General features: G+C 38.3%; 3 protein-coding genes across 17 annotated transcripts in view; 2 read left to right on the forward strand and 1 right to left on the reverse strand.

Moving 5' to 3' along the window:
* The first annotated feature begins 2490 nt into the window (after positions 1-2490).
* On the forward strand, positions 2491-11637 carry tmem269 (transmembrane protein 269). Of its 9 annotated transcripts, none has more exons than XM_079477503.1 (9): positions 2491-2729; positions 4396-4459; positions 5246-5374; positions 5848-6937; positions 8434-8581; positions 8778-8875; positions 9398-9541; positions 9757-9957; positions 10247-11637. In XM_079477503.1, exons 5-9 carry the CDS (start codon positions 8547-8549, stop codon positions 10354-10356), a joined length of 588 nt encoding a protein of 195 aa, XP_079333629.1. In that variant the 5' UTR covers positions 2491-2729; positions 4396-4459; positions 5246-5374; positions 5848-6937; positions 8434-8546; the 3' UTR covers positions 10357-11637. The 9 variants fall into 9 exon arrangements, with proteins under 9 accessions (XP_079333629.1, XP_079333626.1, XP_079333630.1 ...); XM_079477504.1 differs by having other exon boundaries at positions 2528-2729; positions 5848-5912; XM_079477505.1 differs by having other exon boundaries at positions 2560-2729; positions 5848-5897.
* LOC306906254 (tyrosine-protein kinase STYK1) lies at positions 11492-16725 on the reverse strand. Of its 4 annotated transcripts, XM_079477496.1 has the most exons (11): positions 16525-16632; positions 15550-15703; positions 15145-15214; positions 14805-14951; positions 14483-14668; positions 13841-14022; positions 13696-13770; positions 13358-13575; positions 13224-13264; positions 13044-13140; positions 11492-12959 (listed from the first exon to the last, which is right to left on the reverse strand). In XM_079477496.1, the coding sequence occupies exons 3-11, from the start codon at positions 15188-15190 to the stop codon at positions 12791-12793; spliced, it is 1161 nt and encodes a 386-aa protein (XP_079333622.1). In that variant the 5' UTR covers positions 15191-15214; positions 15550-15703; positions 16525-16632; the 3' UTR covers positions 11492-12790. The 4 variants fall into 4 exon arrangements, with proteins under 4 accessions (XP_079333622.1, XP_079333623.1, XP_079333624.1 ...); XM_079477497.1 differs by lacking the exon at positions 15550-15703 and having other exon boundaries at positions 11776-12959; positions 16525-16725; XM_079477498.1 differs by lacking the exon at positions 16525-16632 and having other exon boundaries at positions 12031-12959; positions 14483-14644; positions 15550-15666.
* Positions 16653-18729, forward strand: part of magi3a (membrane associated guanylate kinase, WW and PDZ domain containing 3a) — a 93602-nt gene continuing 91525 nt past the window's right edge. For 2 of the 4 annotated variants that reach the window (XM_079477491.1, XM_079477492.1), the window contains exon 1: positions 16653-17785. In XM_079477491.1, the coding sequence (XP_079333617.1) occupies positions 17479-17785 (307 nt within the window). In that variant the 5' untranslated portion in view covers positions 16653-17478. The remainder of the gene's footprint in view (positions 17786-18729) is intronic. The other 2 variants (XM_079477489.1, XM_079477490.1) reach the window with 1 other exon arrangement.

Genomic DNA, 18729 nt, shown 5'->3' on the forward strand with positions numbered 1-18729 from the left:
ATATGAAAGCCCTACAGCAACCCCTAACCTTACCCTTAACCTAAAATTTATGAATAAAAATGAATTTTAGTCTTAAATACATTTTATTGAAAACAAAATGCCTTTATGATCTGTAATCTGATAGAAAAATGTAAAACAGCATTTTCAGCGAGAGGTGGATTAGAATCCCGGTATCCAGTGTCAAAGCAATGCAAACTTAACACCTTATACAACTAGAGTCACTGCAAGGAACTGTTCACTTTCAACGTACATTTTTATGATAATTTACTCACCCCTGTTGTCATCCAAGATGTTTGTGTATTTTTTTCTTTAGTTGAAAAGAAATTAAGGTTTTTGATGAAAACATTCCAGGATTAATCTCCATATAGTGGACTTCAATGGACTCCAAACGGTTGAAGTATGTGCTGCCATATATTACTGTTCTCGGTGGGTCGTGACCACTGACAGCTGCGAACCTTGCACCTCTGAAAACGACAGAGCACATTTTAAACAGCCGTGCCTTGATAATTCGTCCTCCGATTGTAAATTTAAACAACCACATTGTGTCACAAAAATGATGTATTACATACAAAGGTTTGCATGTGCTAAAACCAAACTAAACGGAAGTGTGGGCACGGCTTCCTTTTTAAGTGAAATAAGCTCTGATCAACTACACTGAATTCTTTCATCAACTATACCTGAAATATGTTGCACTAGTGTTAATAAGAGGCGTTTTAGCATGCATATTAATGATTTTATGCAGATTTCATCAACATCCACTATTTCCCAGTCTCTACTGCAGTGTCTACCCCACGTCACGTGATGCATTGCGCTGCTGACGTCACGTCCCTAACATCAAGGCGGGCTATTTGTACTTCAGTTTAAAAAGACACTCCGCAAAAGACATATATATGGAACACATATGGAAAAGAATGCAATGCATTATTGCACATTTTACTGACTCTGTCCTGGTCAACGAAGCCATTTTGCTGCGAAAAACAGTTTTGCTATTTAGACTTTTTGCACTCTTATATCTGAGCTCTGCATAACAGACATTTTTCAAAGACAGAGGTAATAGTCATCACGACTTACGGACTGTTGACATTCTCCGTTTCCGTACACATCAATGAGATGTGCTGGAGCGAACCAGAGCCGTTGAAAAACAGAGTTACGACACTCGATCTCGCCGCCGCGTGGTCACGTGGTTCATGGAGCTCAGTAGTTCCAAACAAATCCGCGCTGTCAACATATTTCAATGGATTTTAGCAGGACAGACAACAGCAATTATATAAGCATACAATTTGCTAAATATATTTGCACATTGTGTACACTGAATACTACGTTGACTACATTTATAGCAGCATTTTGTCCGGGGAGTAATATGAATATAATATCTATGAATATAACATATGTCCGCCAACTCGTTAACATGTATAAACATGCCGTTATTTCACCAACTTTACAGCAAATGCGCTTGGGAGACATTGAAATGAATGGGTTTCGGTTTACCGTTTGGAACTATTAGTCACTCCTTGACACGAGTTCCGCATTCCATTTTTCCAGCTGACGTCTATGCGAGTGTCGCAACTCTGTATTTCAACGACTCTGGAAAGAACTAGAACTATGTTAGCGTCATTTCCGGTGGAATATTCCAGCGAACCCTGCTATAACCAAAGATTATAGAACACCAAGAGGCGAAACTCAAGAGAACGTTCTATTGCACCACACGCGCCCAGCAGCAGCCCCGTGCTTCCGCAATTTTGGGGTGAAAATGACTCGGCAGTCCAATAGGTTTTTGCTGTCGCTATGGCAATATCATCTGCTTTGTTTTTAAGAAAACTTACAGTTCGACTGAAATTCAACCTGAATGACACCTTGTGTAGTTCCACAACTGATAACATAAAACAACACAACATTTACGGATGACTTTATATGAGACAGGGGAGTTCAATGATTTCATTAAGTATGACAATATAATAATAACAATAATTAAGTGATATGAGATCATCTAAGGTATAATAATGTTACCGTTTCTCAGGGCGTACGCATAAGGTTACATACAAAAACAAGTCATCAATTAAATGAATTCAGCAAATACATTTAATAAGCTCATTCTAACTTAGAAACCATAATGATTTATATGAATATGACACTATGGCTTGGACCTGCAGGGATGAAGTTTACTACTAGAGAAAAAAACTGTTATAGTTAGTAGGTGCATAAGATCAAGATAGCGCTGGCATAAAGGACCCACTTCAAAACGCACATTTTTACACGTTTGTAACTTATTACATGAGAGGGTCTTTGGGAAACGATGAAAGGCAAGAATTGTACTGTCACATTGATAGTTTTTGCAGCATAAATTGCCGAACATCGCTTTCTTTTAATCCACTTTGACATCTCTCTCGGTAGCATTCCGTCTGTATCCGAGTTGTCCAGTAAGCATTTTCACCCCAAGATGGCGGCGGCGCTACCGAAGCGCCACCTAGTGGCTGCGTCTGAAAGCGCACTAGAGTTTCGCCTCTTGGTCTTCTATACACTTTGCCGTGCCTTTAAAAAGAGACGCGCTGAAAATGGACTACGCATTGTTTTTGACAGACAGTCGCGTTGTGAATAGTGTCATTCTTCTATTAAAGGTTATTATTTTGGGCAACCATTGAATGTTTAAAATATTGCCTCGGTGAAGTTAAGTCCATCCAAAGGCGTTTCCACGTTCATTTTGAGTCGAAGAGCTTGTTGTTTAAAAGGAGGTAAGTTTTTTTTTTAACATAAGTAGAATCGTGATTTAAATATGCTTTTGAAATAAGATGGGTTATACTTGCGACGTTTTAGAATTGAATAAATGTAAATATAATGAACTGTAACTTCATATTCATATAAATGCATAATAATATGGTTGTATATGCGCTTGTGCGATATAATAAATAAAGTATTTTTCATTTAAAGCCTTATTCGATACAGTGTGCCTATAATAAAGTGAATAAATCATTCAAACGCGTATTGGTAAGTGCATAAAGGTAAGTGCGTAGGTAAACGAGAACCTTTCAAGCCGATTCTTATTGTTGCTTGTGAGTCATAACGCGAAAGTCATACGCAGAGACGAATGGATTTGCTGCTTACTGCGCTTTTTTCACTGCAGAATAAATGCTTAAGAAATTCTATTTTAATTTCGTTAAAAAAAAGATGAATCATACGACTACTTTTGAATTGTGGGCTATCTTAACGCAAACATCACGCGTGACTACTATAGGTTGTACATCACTCGTGAGATTTTGCATATCGTCAGAACGAAATGCGTTGAGAATATCAGGTGCTACTCTGTGTGGTTTATGTAACAGACGTGATCGTGCCTATTGTTGTGGCTGGATACAGCTACGGAAGGAAATGATGCAAAATCTCTCGCCATAAAATTACAATAAATTACATTAGCTAACGCGTACATCTACCCAACCTTAAACCTGACAATACAAAAATTGTTATAAACTGTTTTCAGCGCTACAAAATGTATGCGTTATTGAAGTGCGCGTGCCCAGTAGAGGTTGCTGTTTCCCTTTTAGACACAACGGCGTGGTCCTGAGGCAGTAGTCAACGTGCACTTTAGTGGGTGTGTGCTCAGGGTACTTTGATTCTATATCCTACTTTCTCGATATGCGTAGAGAAAGATGCCGCACAGACGAAGACATTTTTGTCTTTATCCTTTTTACTGTAGCAATGTTAATGTGATGATATGTGATTATTGTGATTATAAAAATCAAAGCGGAAGAATTGTTAGCTGCGCTTTAAATGTGATTGTTTAAAATCGTGATGATTCGCTCATGTTGTCTATTTAACTTACACTCAGTACAAATCGCTCTTTTACCTTTTTCACATTACAGATCATAAAGAAGATAAGATCCAAAAATTTATTTAAGACTTAAAATTCATTTTTATTCATAAGGTTGGGTTTTAGGGTAAGGTTAGGGGTTGGTGTATGGCTTTAATATCTCAATCTTACAACATTTTTATAAATACAATGATTTACACTCTGTAATTATTGCATAATGACTGCGCAACAACACTGAGGTGCAAATAGTAATGTTGTCTGCCACTATTTATAAGTACCAATAGTATCTACTATTTACTTCCAAAGAATATAGGCAAACAGGTATTTTCGGTTAGTGTAAATAGAATATCGCTAAGAAATGCTGCTGTTTTCAGTTACTGTAAACAGAACCAATGCCATATTATTATGTCATAATCATAATACACGACTTATGCAGGCATACAGTAACAGAGTACACTATTAGAATGCAATTTTACTCATTACAACTAAAAAAGATAGATCCTTTAATAAAATCAACAATGGTTTTATTTTAATAAAGATTTTTTTCTGAATGAGTATAACAATAGTATTTTCATTTTTTTACATTGGTTTAGTTGCTGTGCTGTTTAGCTTGAAGACATTCGGAAACCAGCATGATCTTCCTAACTCCAACATCTGGTATGTAGATTAAAAATCGGACTACTATTAAAGAGCCATATTCTTCTGTTTCTTCTCATACTGTTGTTGGTTTTCATTTTTCAGTAAGGAGACGTGTGCAAATTGTCTTCTTGTGGTTAGTTATGAAGCGATGTATGTTTGTCATCAGACTGCAATTTTTGTGAAGTTGTTAAAAGGGTTTTGACTTTCTGAATTGTAGTTGTTTATAGTAAACTGTATAGATGCCCAGTGGCTGTCTTGCACTATGTTAAGAAACCATTAACCACTGCACTATACAAATGGTGCTATTGCACTAAAAGTGGTTCTTGGCTCGTAATAATAGGAGAACCACTTTTAAGTGATGTATAGAACCATATTTTGGTGCTTCAGTGATTCTTCAGAGGTTCTTCATAGAACCATACAGCACTGCTTCCGTGTAAAGAACCTGTTAAACCCCTGGATGGTTCTTCAGCCGTTCTTTATAGCACCTCAGTCATCCCAAAGAACCGCTAAAGAACCTCTGAAGAACCACTGGAGCACCAAGATATGGTTCTATATAGCACTCAAAGTTGTTCTCTATGATTACGAGCTAAGAACCACTTTTAGTGCTGTATAGCACCATTCTTTTACTATTATTGTGGTATTAATATATGTTCCATACAGTAGTTGCTTTGGCTAGCAACTATATTTCCAATGTACATTATTAAACCATGTTCCAGAAACACATTTTCATTCTGGGATTTCTGTCATGTGGAATGGAGGAACCAGACAACCAGTTTTTACATACATCATATGTTTTCAATACAGAAAACCACCTGTCGATTCTTGAACACTCCCACAGCAGGTGTTTCCAAAGTTGACTTCAGTCACTTAATCCTGTTATGCTCTGGACACAGTGAAATGTATTTTGAACTCTATACTGAAGTCCATTAACAGGTAGTTTATTTTTTTCAAATGACTAGATCCAAAAAGTCTAGTGCCACGGGTTCACACCTACCTCAACGGAAATATATTATAGCTGAGTTTTGAGTACCAATTTTGGTTAGCATACTTTTTTGGACTACTTTAGTTCTCTTAGTCCAGTGCTGATGTATTTTGTGTGAGGCATTTTGTCTTGTGTGTCTGTTATATACACATAATGCACCATCCTGACTTCTACCACCAAAACTAGTGTTTACTTTACTTTTAAAACAAACTTGCCTTCCATAGCAGTGCATTTCCTTGGTTTTATTTGAAATACTTTAGATATAATACATATCTCACATGCTTTGATAATCTTTATAAAAAACTTTAATTACATAATGGAGAGGTCTAAATGCCTCTGAATTAAAGTAAAAACAAACCTTGACTTTAAACTGTTAATTCTGTGTGTTGGCATGTGCTGTGTCTCATTGACTGTTTTCTTTCAGATGAAGAATCGCTTGAAATCGACTGGCTTTGGAATCACATCAAGTTCAGGGTACAAAACGCAATAGTAGGAACCCCAACTTTGACAACTTTCTTAATGTCTTTGTAAATGCTCGGCAATATTTTAAGTATTGTAGCAGTGAGCTTAATATACCTAAATGACAATTCACGAGTTCGCCAATGCAGATAACAATGCAGGTTAAAAGGTATGCGTATATGGCGTGCCGTCCGGGGAGAAGGCCCCTGAGGCCGATATTAGCCCAAACCCAGAAAGCGCTCCCCCCATTGTCCTGCGGGAGAAAACGGGCTCGTGGTAAGGAGCCGGGGTGGTGGAGTGATGCTTGAAGACTGTAGAGAGAATGCAGGTAAGACAGCTTTGTCTATTTGTAGTAGTTCTCTCTTGAAGCTGATAGGGCAGATGCTGTGAATGCTAGGGAACCAGCCAGGTGGGTTATCTGCCTGTGCTCCTCCCAAACTTTGTTAATAAACATCACACAATGTGCATGTCTTCTTGCATATAGGTATGCTTATTTCACAATGCACAATGAAATCATGACGTACAAGAAGAAACGCTGGGTCTGTCACGCACACAAATATCAAAGTGTCCTTTGTACATCAGATTTCGCAAGATCTGCACGCATTGAATTTACGCCTTTGTCCTATTACAGCCGAATGAGCTTATTACATAAGGAATACAACATATATCACACTTTGTGAATGTCTTTAGAGAAATTCTCACTGATTTACTCCATTACAAAGACGTCTTTGTCTGACTTCATTGAAAATCTCTGCAGCGTTTCAGAAGCAACAGTCTCAAGCACTTGAATTTTAAGAAGACCTCCTAGCTCTGTGTTTTGATAACATTTAATGCTAATTGTCTCTCTCTCTTTGGAATCATTGCAAATCGTGAAGACTACTGAAGAAATGTACCTTTAGAGTTTCAGTTTAGTTAGAGTTTAGTTCTGTTTGTTGTCTCATGTGCCAAGGGCAAATATCCAGCTCTCCTCCTCCACTTGTTGGAACATGGATCAGAGTGTCATTTGGCAACATGCTGATTCCTGTGTCATTGATATTGCAACCAATTTAGATACAGTAAGTATAAATGACAGCCATGCTTTTGTGGGCAAATTTGAGTGTGCATCCTGAAGATCGGATTTGATAAACAAATCGGAAATGTCTGCAGTGTGAACATGTTTTCCTGGTGACCCGGTTGTCAATTTAGAGATCTACCGTAATAGTTGGAGATCAATTTGTCACATGTGCTTTGTGAATGAATAACAGCACACAAACCTCTGTCTGTGATCTTTTCTTGGTATTTTTTTATGAATTGAGGGTTTATAGACAGGGACAGAGTCCCTGTAGATTATTTCTGATAACAATCAACAATAAATAAGAAGTAAATTATAAACTAGCGAGTTAAAATGATGTTTACGTAGTATGATTGTGGGTCACTAGTATAAGATCGGCCATCTGGAGCACCGGGAGTTTTCTCGTTGGGATGCCGCTCATGTTGGCAGCCTCAGGAAGGCAATTGCGAACAGACCGGGGGACAGGAACACAATCGTAAATGGACAGAGGGGGGCGCCCCTAAAACGCGACCACCAAATGACCAGACGCAGGGGAACCGAAGCCCTTTTGCGAATGGACAGGTGTGGGGTCGACCACTTTTTAGTCCTAGTCCGCCCTGAGAAGAACCTTTACTTAGCTAAACTTAAATGTTACAAACTTAAATGTCTCATTCGACAAACACAGTTTAACTTTGGACCTGGCGTGTACATCCGATGAAGACGTCTACAAATCAAAGAGTAGTTTTTTCCTATTATATTCAATTTGATCATAGAAATGTATTGGTGAGTATTGTATCCTTTTGGTTAGAGCAAATTATGTTTTTAAAGCATTCTATAAAGTACTTGAAACTGCGTTTTGAAAATCATAACGTCTATTAAAAAAGTTTTTTTTATCACCCATTCAAATATTTATTGTAGGTATTTTTACAGTAAATGTTTTACTTTTGCTATTAATTGAATGGTTTATATACTACAGTAAAATGTTTTGTCTGTGGTAGGTGGGGTTAATGGCTATGTTATATTTAGAAAACATAATATTTTTAAACATTATAATTGTAAAATGATTGCAAACGTATCTAATGTCGGCATAGTTTTTGTATGTTTTAGTTCATTTTTAGGGGAGCTCGAATTAGACTTATGGTGAGGTTACATTGTGTATTTTATGTGTATATTATATTTATGACTTTATAGTTTCTCATGCTATTATCCCAGTGTTATATTTTTGTGATGGGCTGGGGTATAGGTTAATAAATCAAAACATTGCCCAATAAATGTTTCAGAGAGGATAAGTAAATAATTACAAAAATGCCACATTTGCGACCGGTACTTTAGCATGATATATGAGACTCTAAATAAAGTGTGACTGGTTGCTATATTTTCTACTCCGGCTGGATATAATTTTCTGAAATAAAGTTATGTCATATTTCTTTAATATACTGTCACAAAGCCAAAACTCTCCAGGCAGTGTACTAACACAATAGAAGCTCTTGTTTAACTGCTGATGTTTCTTCTTGGTCTCAGCCTTTTTCCAGGATGCTACTAAACTACTCCTGAACGAAAAACCTAACTGGCTGCATCTAAAGGAGTTTGCCCGTAGAAATGCTGCCAATGCTCTCTCTGTTGCCAACCTGGTCATGGGAATGACCTCAATTCTCTGCAGTCTCAACGGGTAGGCATTTTTTTGTTATTTCATAACCTCATTTAAAAATGTATATCATTCTGTATATGACGGAATGTAATATTATAAATAATGTGTAAAAAAGGAGAAACATTTTACAAGTTCAAGATTGCAGCCAAATGTATTTGTTTTTTCAGCATACATGTGGTTTTGTACATTGTGGTCTCACCAATGTTGTTATCTGCAGGGATCATCATGCCGCATGCTGGCTGGTCCTGATCGGTTACCTGCTGGATTTGGCAGATGGAGCTGTTGCTAGGCAACTTAATGCCTGTTCTGCACTGGGTGAGTAGGACTGAGTGTCCTCAAGATTAAGTGGAACTAAATGGGGACAGAATTGAGCCTTGACCAAAGTTTAAAAATACAGAAAAGGCTTTCTCATATGTCCTATGTTTTTGGTTTTTTGATTTTTAAGCATCATCAAAAAAGTCACGTCCACCCAGCTGCCTCAAATAGCTCTCACAATGCCAAGTCACTTGTCCTCCTGAGCTTTGTTTCCCGCTCCGTTGTTTTGCATGACCTCACACACCCTGGTGTTATTTTGCTTCCAGTCGCTGTTGTGTCAACTGGACAGTCATTTTGTGATTAAATGGCCTAATGCAAGGGATTATGCGCTGATTGTTTGTTTGATCCCGATGCTTTGGACCCCCTGCATATCTGACATTGTTATAATTTTTCACCATGCTGTTGACATTCCACGCCAGTTGTTTGAACCCACAGCCAATTGGCAACAATCTGATGAAAACATATCCCCCCCCTCCACTTCCCTGGGGATAATCTAACTTTTTTGTTTATTGTGTATCACAGGTGCAAAGTTGGACGATTTCGCTGATTTTACAACATTTGGAATAGCGACATCATTACTTTTAAGGACGCCCAATCTGCTGGATAATATTCTGTGCATGTTTTATGTGCTGTCGGTCTTTGTTCGTCTCTGCTTCTTCTCTAGTGGTGAGAAACTATCATTTACAATACATGCATATCACACTAAAATCTGAAACACTGTAGTTGCCACACCCAATTGTATCACTTACATACTCTTGGAAGTTCATCAGAATTATTTTCATAAAATAAATAAACAGACACATACCATCATTTTAAATATATACAATATAAAACATTGAATACTTTGGCAGAATTGATCTAAAGGTGTCTGTTTTTTGCAGGAATTCCCTTCATGTACCGTGGCCTACCATGCATCTACTCATCTGCCATTCTAGCCTGTGTTTCTTTACTCACTGGGGGAAATATGCCGGTGCTGAGAATCATAGCGGTGGCTATGATTCCTTTCATGGTGAGCCAGACGTTTTACCCACATGACCGAGTACTCGAGTCTCAGGCCTGGAAGAAGGTGGTCTACATTGGAGGTAAAGCTACTCGGAGATTTGCAAGGCAACAAAATGAGTTTACATTTATGCATTTGACAGATATGTTTACCTAAACTAAGACCAATTTTACAATATTTGAAAAGTTGCGACAGCACGCAGTATCTGGTTGCGTCAGTTCTTACTGTGTTTAGCAATCTTTGGCCAGGGCAAAAAGATATCTTTGGGTACCTAAAACCAGATATTGATTAGCATGATATCTGATTTATAATCTTTATATTTTGGTGACAAAACAAATGAAATAAGTCAAATTTGTTCTCTTTCACTATAGGAATTGCCATGGTGTTTTGCTTCTCCTTCCCTCCAGCATGTGTTTACTACTTGTTATGGTCCGTTTCCTACATACTGTTTCCAACAGCCCTGTGGAGCTCCAAAGTGTAACATGGCCAGAGAGGCCGCTTCCTAAAGCCTCCTTACAGCTGAGGAAGGACTGTGCAGCTTTTTTGGAACCCACAGTGCTTCATGCAAAGGAAAATCAAACCGACCGAGAAACATATTTTTATTTCAATCATTTTAGCTGTGGGGTTGTATACCTCATGCCCTGACAAACTTTTAGTGAGAGTTATGGACACCTTCATTAGCTGCTGTTGTTTTTTCAATAAGGAAAAGAAATGGGAAATGACCTCTGTCGTACACATATTGACATCTGTTTATAATCAGAATGTTATTTTGTCTCATGAAACAGAGGTTGCAGGGTGCTATGCATGTTGTCTGCACTAAATCAAAACCGAGGAGGCATGAAGCGGGACACATATTCAAGTCAAATTTGCTGTGGAATTTATATTTGTTGAACTGCTGCTTTTTGGTTGTTGTTGAGGTAGATCAGAACAAGTTTTAGTTTTTTTCATTGTGTATATTTAAGATTTTTATTTTGTGTACTGGATTACTGATAAAAAGGAAATTCTCCAAAACGGTCAGTGTGAGAGTATTCACAAGTCAAAGCTTAAATATAACCAAACTATCTGCTTTCTTCAAATCACATTACATTGCTCTTTAAATGAACTGTGATAATTGGAATTATTTCTAAAATATTATGAAACATTTCCTGAAAAGGGATTTGTATCCTTCTGACTTATGTGAAACACTACATATGATTAAGGTAGGTGTTTTCGTCCTTTTAGTTTTCCCTGGTTAATGTTTGCTCAATAAAATACCGTATGTTCTGTTGTATTTAGTAGGCAATCATGAATCAATGTCAGGAACATGGCAGTTGGTGTAATTTGACAAAAAACAATTTTGGCATCCCAAAGTATTCTGCCGAATTATTGCCGGCCTCTGTTTTGATAGATCTAACTGTGACAATGCCAAAAATGTTAGATCCCACAGATCCCAGATTTAGATCCAGTTCGATAGTTTGTACACTATGGTGTATGATGTCACTTCATCAGGTCAATTACTTTGTTTCTCAAAGAAAGTCAACTCTATTGTGAGTTAACACATATACTCAAATATAACACAGAGACAGAGATGGAGGGGGACAACGTTAGACAGGAAAATCAAATGAAAATGGTTTGTTGGGAAATTTTAGTTGCGTTTTGAATGAACCCTTTATGGTTTACATGTTCACTTTGAATATGGAACCTAGCTGTAAAATGAAGGCATTGTTTTGTTTTTATGTGCACCACTTGTGGTTAATTTTTATTAAAATGTAGTGGTGTTTGGTCTTGTCTCTTGTTTTATTTCTTTTTAGAATTTCCCAGTATAGCCCTTTGAAATGTGGGCAATCTGAATTTTGTAGTGCAACGAAAACAAAATATGTATGAAGTATCTAATTATGAGATAATTTAAGTTAGATTTTTATCATTAATTTCACTTTGACAATATTAAATATATCAAGATGATAGTTCTAACATTATGTGCTGAATTTATGTAAATCACAAAAAAATCACTAGCTTGGACTTGTAGACAGGGTCAGATTTGGAATGTTACAGTGAGATATTGTTCTCCCTGTCTTCAACAATTAAAGGGGAAGACCACCTAAAATTAACTTCTTGTGATTTTTTACTCACCCACGTGACGTTAAACATGTTAAGAGAACTTCCGGCATCTTCTGCGCACAAATGAACATATTTAGGTGACATTTGAGAGATTTCCAAGCCTTCATTTTTGCTCCGAAGACGCCAGAGGTTCTCTAAACATGTTCAATGTCATGTGGGTGAATAAAAATCACACAGTTGATTTTTGGGTGAACTTCCCTTTTCAGCTCAAACATTCGTACTTCTGACTTATTTTCCTACAACAGGTAAGTGTGATATTCCGCCTGCTATCCCTGACTATGTCATTACAGAGGGAACAAAAAACTTCTCAGCTTCTGGATGCTCTTTCCATGCTATAATAAAGGTGTTTTTTAAACAAAGAATAAAAACTTCTGTTAAGATTGATTCATCTACAACTTCTTTTGAACTTTTTATTTCACTCACTTTTAGGGAATACAGTCAAATGATGTGTTTTAAGTATGCCTACTGATTATGTCATGAAATGTGTAACGGTTGTAGCTATCTTTACACTTCCTAGTAAATGACTTTGGGTACTACAATTAGAGCTATAAAAGCTATCATACAGTTATAACCTGTTTGATTTTCTTTCTTCTGCAGAACACAAAATAAGATTTTTTAAAGAACGTCAATAACCCAACAACATTGACCCTCATTGACTTATGAACACAAAACACTGACACATTTCTCAAAATATCCTATTTTGTGTTCTACAGAAAAAGCTACATACAGGTTATTTAATGACAAGAGAGACATCATTTAATGGGGTAAATATCTTCATGAAAGCATTTTCATGTACTATTGGTCTCTAAATGTCACACTCATGACAGGCCTGCTTTTCTCTTGTATTCACATATGTCAATAGGCTGTTCAGAGCAAAGAGCTTTTGTGTCTGCGAGGTGGATGTAGGAGTCCAGAAGTCTCATAACCCCAGAGTACACAGGCCGGTCCTTGAAGTTCCACATGCAGCAATACTTAAAAAGGTCATATCTGCAAGAAATTGTCATATTATATTTGTTACTTTGGTATCAGCTGCTGGAAATTAAGTGCTGACAAAAAAGACAGAATGCTTACAACGGAGCTCCACAGTTTTCTGGTCTTTTTATTCTGTAATGAACTAAAGTGTGGGGAAGAACTTCAGATGGTTCTAGATCCGGATAGGGAGGGGAACCTTTCGGACCAAAAAGATGTCATGTGTTAAAATAAGTCCCAAATATTATCCACTTTGTTTAACAAACAATTTGATAATATTACCCAGGGTTATCAACTCATAAAGCAGGATTCCAAACGACCACCTGAAAGAGTAAGACAACATTAATATATCACAAACAAACACAAAAGATTTTTTTTAAATGTTGTCGTAGTATTAAACATTTTGGCAGATTTACACATCACTCCTGTCTGTTACGGGAACTCCCATTATCCGCTCCGGGGATTGCCATTTTACTGGCACGTCAGCTTGTAGTTCTTTATTTGCCGTCTTTGTCTGTCGGCTCTTAAAAGCCAAGTTCAAACCAGAAACTTTAACAGAAAACCCTGAGTCGATTAACATATTCCTGGCTGCGACATCCCCATGAAGAATCCTGTGATATGAGTACAGATAGTCCTAAGAGAAAGAAAACAATCTGTATGATTCAAGCATAGCAAAGAGTTCTTTCAGTTACTTAATACAGTATTCGAACATACTATATATCCACATGGTAAATTTACTGAACGGGTGACTCACCAGACCTGCTGCTGCCTGTTTAGCTACCGTATAAACAGATCTCTCTGAAAAAGCCTGCAACTTATCAGGTCTGCCCTATACAGTAAGAGTCAGAGGTAAATCGGTGATCTTGAGGCATGTGCAAACTCTCTGTAAATATTTTTACCTCTCGCAGACTCCATAGGAAATGCAAAAGGTTTCCTGGAATGCTCGCCTCCAAAACGAGATACATGGGCGTCCGTTGTGTCTGGCAGTATAACATTTTCACAATGTTCTCATGTTTGCTTATAGCTGCATGGAATAGGACCATATCCACAAACTCCTTAGCGTCGTGTTGATTTGATCTGTCTGAAACGTGAATACAACACTGGCAGTCATTCAGTTGGACCATAAGACATAATTCTTATGTTCTCAATTGAAAATGCTTTTTGCTTTTACTATGAAAGAAAGCCAAAGCCCACAAAGTTAACCTTAATAGATTGTAGTACTATATTATTAAATAGTATACTTTACTATAGTCTCAGATAATGGAAAGGAAAGGTAAGTATGTATTAAGGCGTGGAAATGTCCTATTGGGCAATTCAACTGTGCTGAACAGAGGGATTATGACACCTAGTCCTATTAAGCGAACCTGGTAATTTTAGTGCAGTTTACTATAGTAAATACTATAGTACACTACAGTATTACAGCATATGGAAAACATATATACTGTTTAATTAAATCCTTGGTGGAAATCATTTAGAATGCAATTCAGAGGCCAGACAGTGAAAGGTCATTTAAATGTTGTTGTCTAGAGCTATCTCTGTACCTTTTAGGGTTTTAATCACTACAGCAGTGGATTGGTTTTCTTGTTTTAGCTGACCCTTGCAGATTGGTCCATAGCGGCCAATTTGAAAGACCTCAACCCCCTCCAAGATGCACTGAGAAGGTATTTCCCACGGACCCAGTGAATCCTGAACAGGCCCAGATTCTGTGTTCAAGGTTACAGGCTCCCCTTGTGAGAGATCATACAGCAGACGTTTTAACAACAAAGGAAATAACAAGAACTACACAAACAGTTGTGGTTCATAAAAGTGTTTTATTCAGAGAAATTTAAATGCAGGTTTATTCAAATATTGGTTTCCTCGTACCATTTTCATTCGTAGGGTCTGAGCTGGTCTGCGATGGTAATCTTTTGCGAGCAAATCTCCATATTATTTGAGACAAAACTATCAGTGTGCTCAGAGCCAGCAAGCTTGGAATAATGATGAGCGCAAATGAACCTGATCCTTCCTCATCTGTCCGTTCATGCAAACACAAAATAAAGACAACACGCTGACTATATCCTTTCATGCTCTGACGAATGTGAAAATGTATTTGAAGCATGTAACGCTCAATTACTTTGTCTCGAGAGCATCTAATTTAGACTTAAAATGTTTAAACGCTATACTTTTTACTTTAGCACTGAGAGGAAAGCAGACTTATACGTACAACAAAAGGGGTCAGAGGAGCTGTTGCATAGAACCTGTACAGCCATGTGTCACTTTATCATTTCCCACAACTGACAAAAGACAATGGCTTAATCAGTCGAATGAAAGGTGCAAAAACATCATGTGTATGATTTTGCATATTAGAGCATTATGAGCATAATGTCTAGATTTAAACTTTGTTGTACTAACATACTACAAAATCAAAAAATGTATAACATTTACATTGATTTCGCGTGCCTTGTCTTTCTCCTCCTTACCTGCCCATGGCTTTCTCATGAATTGCACGTTGTCTACAAAAGCTACTTTTAAACTTTGCAATGTAAAACACACTTTAGAAGCATTTATCTAACCAACTCAGGCTTGTATATTCTTTGAGAAGACACCAGCAAGTACGGAGCATCCTTACCTTTCTTGCCTTGCTAGGATCAAGGTGGCAAAATGAATCTATTAAAGACCTCTCTGGCTGCTTTTGGTAGAGACCACAGGTAAGTCCCATATCTTATGCTCCACTTCTATCTAAAAAGCTTGGCTGGATTTGTTTCGACTTTCAGAGCAATGACCTTCAGGGTGAAGGCACACCTCGGTTAATGATCGACATATACACTATACACAATTATTTTAACTGTTGCCACGAGCTATGTGTTTGACACATTTTAACTATTGAGAGTAGGTGCTTATTCAAGTGTGTGTGTGTGTGTGTGGGAGGGGGGGGGTGTTATGTTTATATTGCATAAATGAATGGAAATATTGTTAAACATTTCACGTATGTAAATTGTCGTGTTATTTATGTTTCCTTTTTTAGCCAATGAATCACACTGAGACAGAGAGAGAGAATGTGTGACCAATGTAAAGCAAAACTTTAAACAGGCTAAATTGTTTACAATTTGTAAAAAGAACACAATATCAATAATCGGGGTTTTTAATATCACAGTGATGATCAATACCGGTATAGTGATTCTTAGTAACATGTGATGTAAAAAAAGGTAAAGTACAAGACACAGATGGATCAATAGTTGTTAGAGTGCGCTAGTTCACACTACAACAGCAGGTGGCACTATCATACTACATCAAGTCATTTTTAAATCCGGAAATGAATGTTGTTTTATTTTGTTGCGCTTTATAATACTTTAAAAAGCTAATCTTTACACGCTTTAGCGAATGTTTTACATCACAACATGGCATAAACTCATATCGTAAAACACCACACTTATGCAAATGTTAATGTTCAACAAACATTTGCGCAACAGGTGGCGTAAATAAAAGGAAAGGGCGCCGTTTGACACGTAAATTTTTACACCCGTGTTTTGGACAAGTTGAATATACGAGTTTGTTTTCATTAACACATGCTGCTACCATCATCTTCAGTTATTGTTTACCTTACCCGAGTCTGCTTCCAAGAGTTTTAGAAAAGTGTTCGTAGGCCATTATTATTTCTTTACTCATTGCTTAATGAAGTAGAGACATTTATTTGAGCGCAGATAAGTATGGTAGAGCGACGTTACGTTTGGCGTTGTGAGAAAGTATACGAAATCCCGCCCCCTCGCTCTCATTGGCTGTCCTGCGTTCGTTCACGCCGTGCGGCGGCGTCAACGTGCGCCACCGATAGTTAATGCTCTCGTTTGGTAGCGTGGTGAATGCAAAAACGACGGCAAAGTTGTAAAGCTGTCCGGAGCCTCATCACAGACGGGACGTCGGGCACTGACAGCTCTGCGTAGACGACAAGAGGACATTTCACAGAGAACTCAAAGGTCGCTGGATAGTGGACCGTAGTTAGTCGGGTATTCCCGATCCAGGTATAACGTTGCTCCTCGTTTCCCGTGAACGCGCCGGTTGCTGATGTCATTAAAACAGGTGCGCAAACCCAAGTTAACAATAGGGTCGCACTACGATTTACATACGGATGTCATTTTTGTCTGATGCGTTTCATTCATCACCGGTATTACGCAGCGATTTAAGGTTGTGTTCTTTCGATACGGCGGGATAGGCTGTCCTGCCTCCGATGGTAGCGTATTTCCTCGTTTTTCTTTCCTAGAAAGCGTTTGTTTTGATCATCAGACGCCCGAGATCCGTCGCTGCTCCTCGGTGAGCAGCAATTGGGATTTGAAGGGAACGAGGATTGTTTGGTCATGTCCTTCTACGTTCGCGCGAGCTGTTTACACGGATGAATTTGTGCGATTTCGGACCGGGACGTCACGAGCGATGTCACATCTGAAGTTTTGAATACGTTTTACCTATTCGACCAAGAGATGGGAATCGGACCGATCTGCGTTACTGCGCTCTAATCGGGAAATTTAAGGAAACAACTTGTTTTGTTTGAAACACTCGAGGATTAATCATGTCCAAGACCCTGAAAAAGAAGAAACATTGGTCCAGTAAAGTCCAAGAATGCGCTTTATCGTGGGGTAACGCCGTGGAGCTCAGCGCCGTGCTGGAGATATGCGGCGGAGCCGAACACGGCGAGTTCCCGCACCTGGGACAGGTGCTGTCGGACGCGATCGTGTGCCATGTCGGCAGGTTGCCTGGTCCGGGAGACGTGCTGCTAGAGGTGAACGGCACGCCTGTCAGCGGATTGACGAACAGAGACACCCTCGCTGTCATCCGCCACTTTCGGGAGCCCCTCCGTCTGAAGACTGTAAAGCCAGGTTGGTTTATTTGTTTATGGTTTTATAGGGGGGCACACCTCACATTCTGTTTTCAAAGGCTGCTTTTGATAAGCCTCAGTCTTATACGACTTTATAGTTTTGCTTAAAGTTAGAATCTGTCTTTGATCAAATGAAACTCCCAAGTGGATTTAAGTGAATCCATTTATCATAGTTACCACAAAGAAGAGGAAATTGAGCCTATCCATCATGGGGAGGAATTGGTACCACTAGTGAGGGGTAGATAAATGCTTTCTGTTCGTGGATCATTTACCACAGTCATTTTATCAATTCTCTCTTTATGTATGCATTTACTTTAAGATGTTTTTTCTGCTCAAGATACGTATGCAGGGGTGTAAATCCAGTGTTGTAAGTGACATGTAGACGATTTACAAAAGGCACCTGAGCTTTCAGGACAGGTGTAGGGATCAGGTGTGGCTATACCAGTGAATAAACAGTTAAAAGTGAGAATGAGCACCATCTTGTTCTGAGGGTGTAACCTCTCTGGTTCCCCTGTAGAGAAGAGAACAACAATAGAAACCTTCACGGAAATTCGAATGGATTTGATGTTTATGTCTTTAACAGAAGCTGTAATGGTCTCTATATGGGTCTCTGCAGGTAATGAGATGTCATGTGGCGAATGGGAACCAATAGAACACAATTAATTCTTACCGGAGAAACACAAAACAGTACATTACGAATTGTATAACTTTTTTGGTTAAACATCTTCTAGGTTTCTTGGTATTCTGGTGTCACTACCTATCTAGCCCATCACAGCCAAGAGAGTCGTGATTCTATAGGTATCTTGGCAATTCAGCTGGAAATTTTGTAAACTCTCTTTAAACATTAAGTGCCGTCTGTAATCCTCTTTGCCTGCAGCGCAGATGTCGTCTGACTTCTTGGCCCCCCTTTCTGCCCACTGTTCACCTCATTTAACATGTTAGCCT

Source organism: Barbatula barbatula (assembly GCF_947034865.1).
Source record: "Barbatula barbatula genome assembly, chromosome: 17".
Lineage (NCBI taxonomy): Eukaryota > Metazoa > Chordata > Actinopteri > Cypriniformes > Nemacheilidae > Barbatula > Barbatula barbatula.

Excerpts from the sequence above, each read along its gene's own strand:
- tmem269 (XM_079477499.1), top strand. The coding sequence starts at position 4,435 with ATGATCTTCCTAACTCCAACATCTG. Across the intron at positions 4,460-8,433 it reads CTTCCTAACTCCAACATCTG|CCTTTTTCCAGGATGCTACT; the intron begins GTATGTAGATTA and ends TCTTGGTCTCAG. Across the intron at positions 8,876-9,397 it reads TAATGCCTGTTCTGCACTGG|GTGCAAAGTTGGACGATTTC; the intron begins GTGAGTAGGACT and ends TGTGTATCACAG.
- LOC306906254 (XM_079477495.1), bottom strand. The coding sequence starts at position 15,039 with ATGCTTCAAATACATTTTCACATTCGTCAGAGCATGAAAGGATATAGT. Across the intron at positions 13,141-13,223 it reads TTATGAGTTGATAACCCTGG|GTTCCCCTCCCTATCCGGAT; the intron begins GTAATATTATCA and ends TTGGTCCGAAAG. Across the intron at positions 12,960-13,043 it reads GAAAACTGTGGAGCTCCGTT|ATATGACCTTTTTAAGTATT; the intron begins GTAAGCATTCTG and ends AATTTCTTGCAG.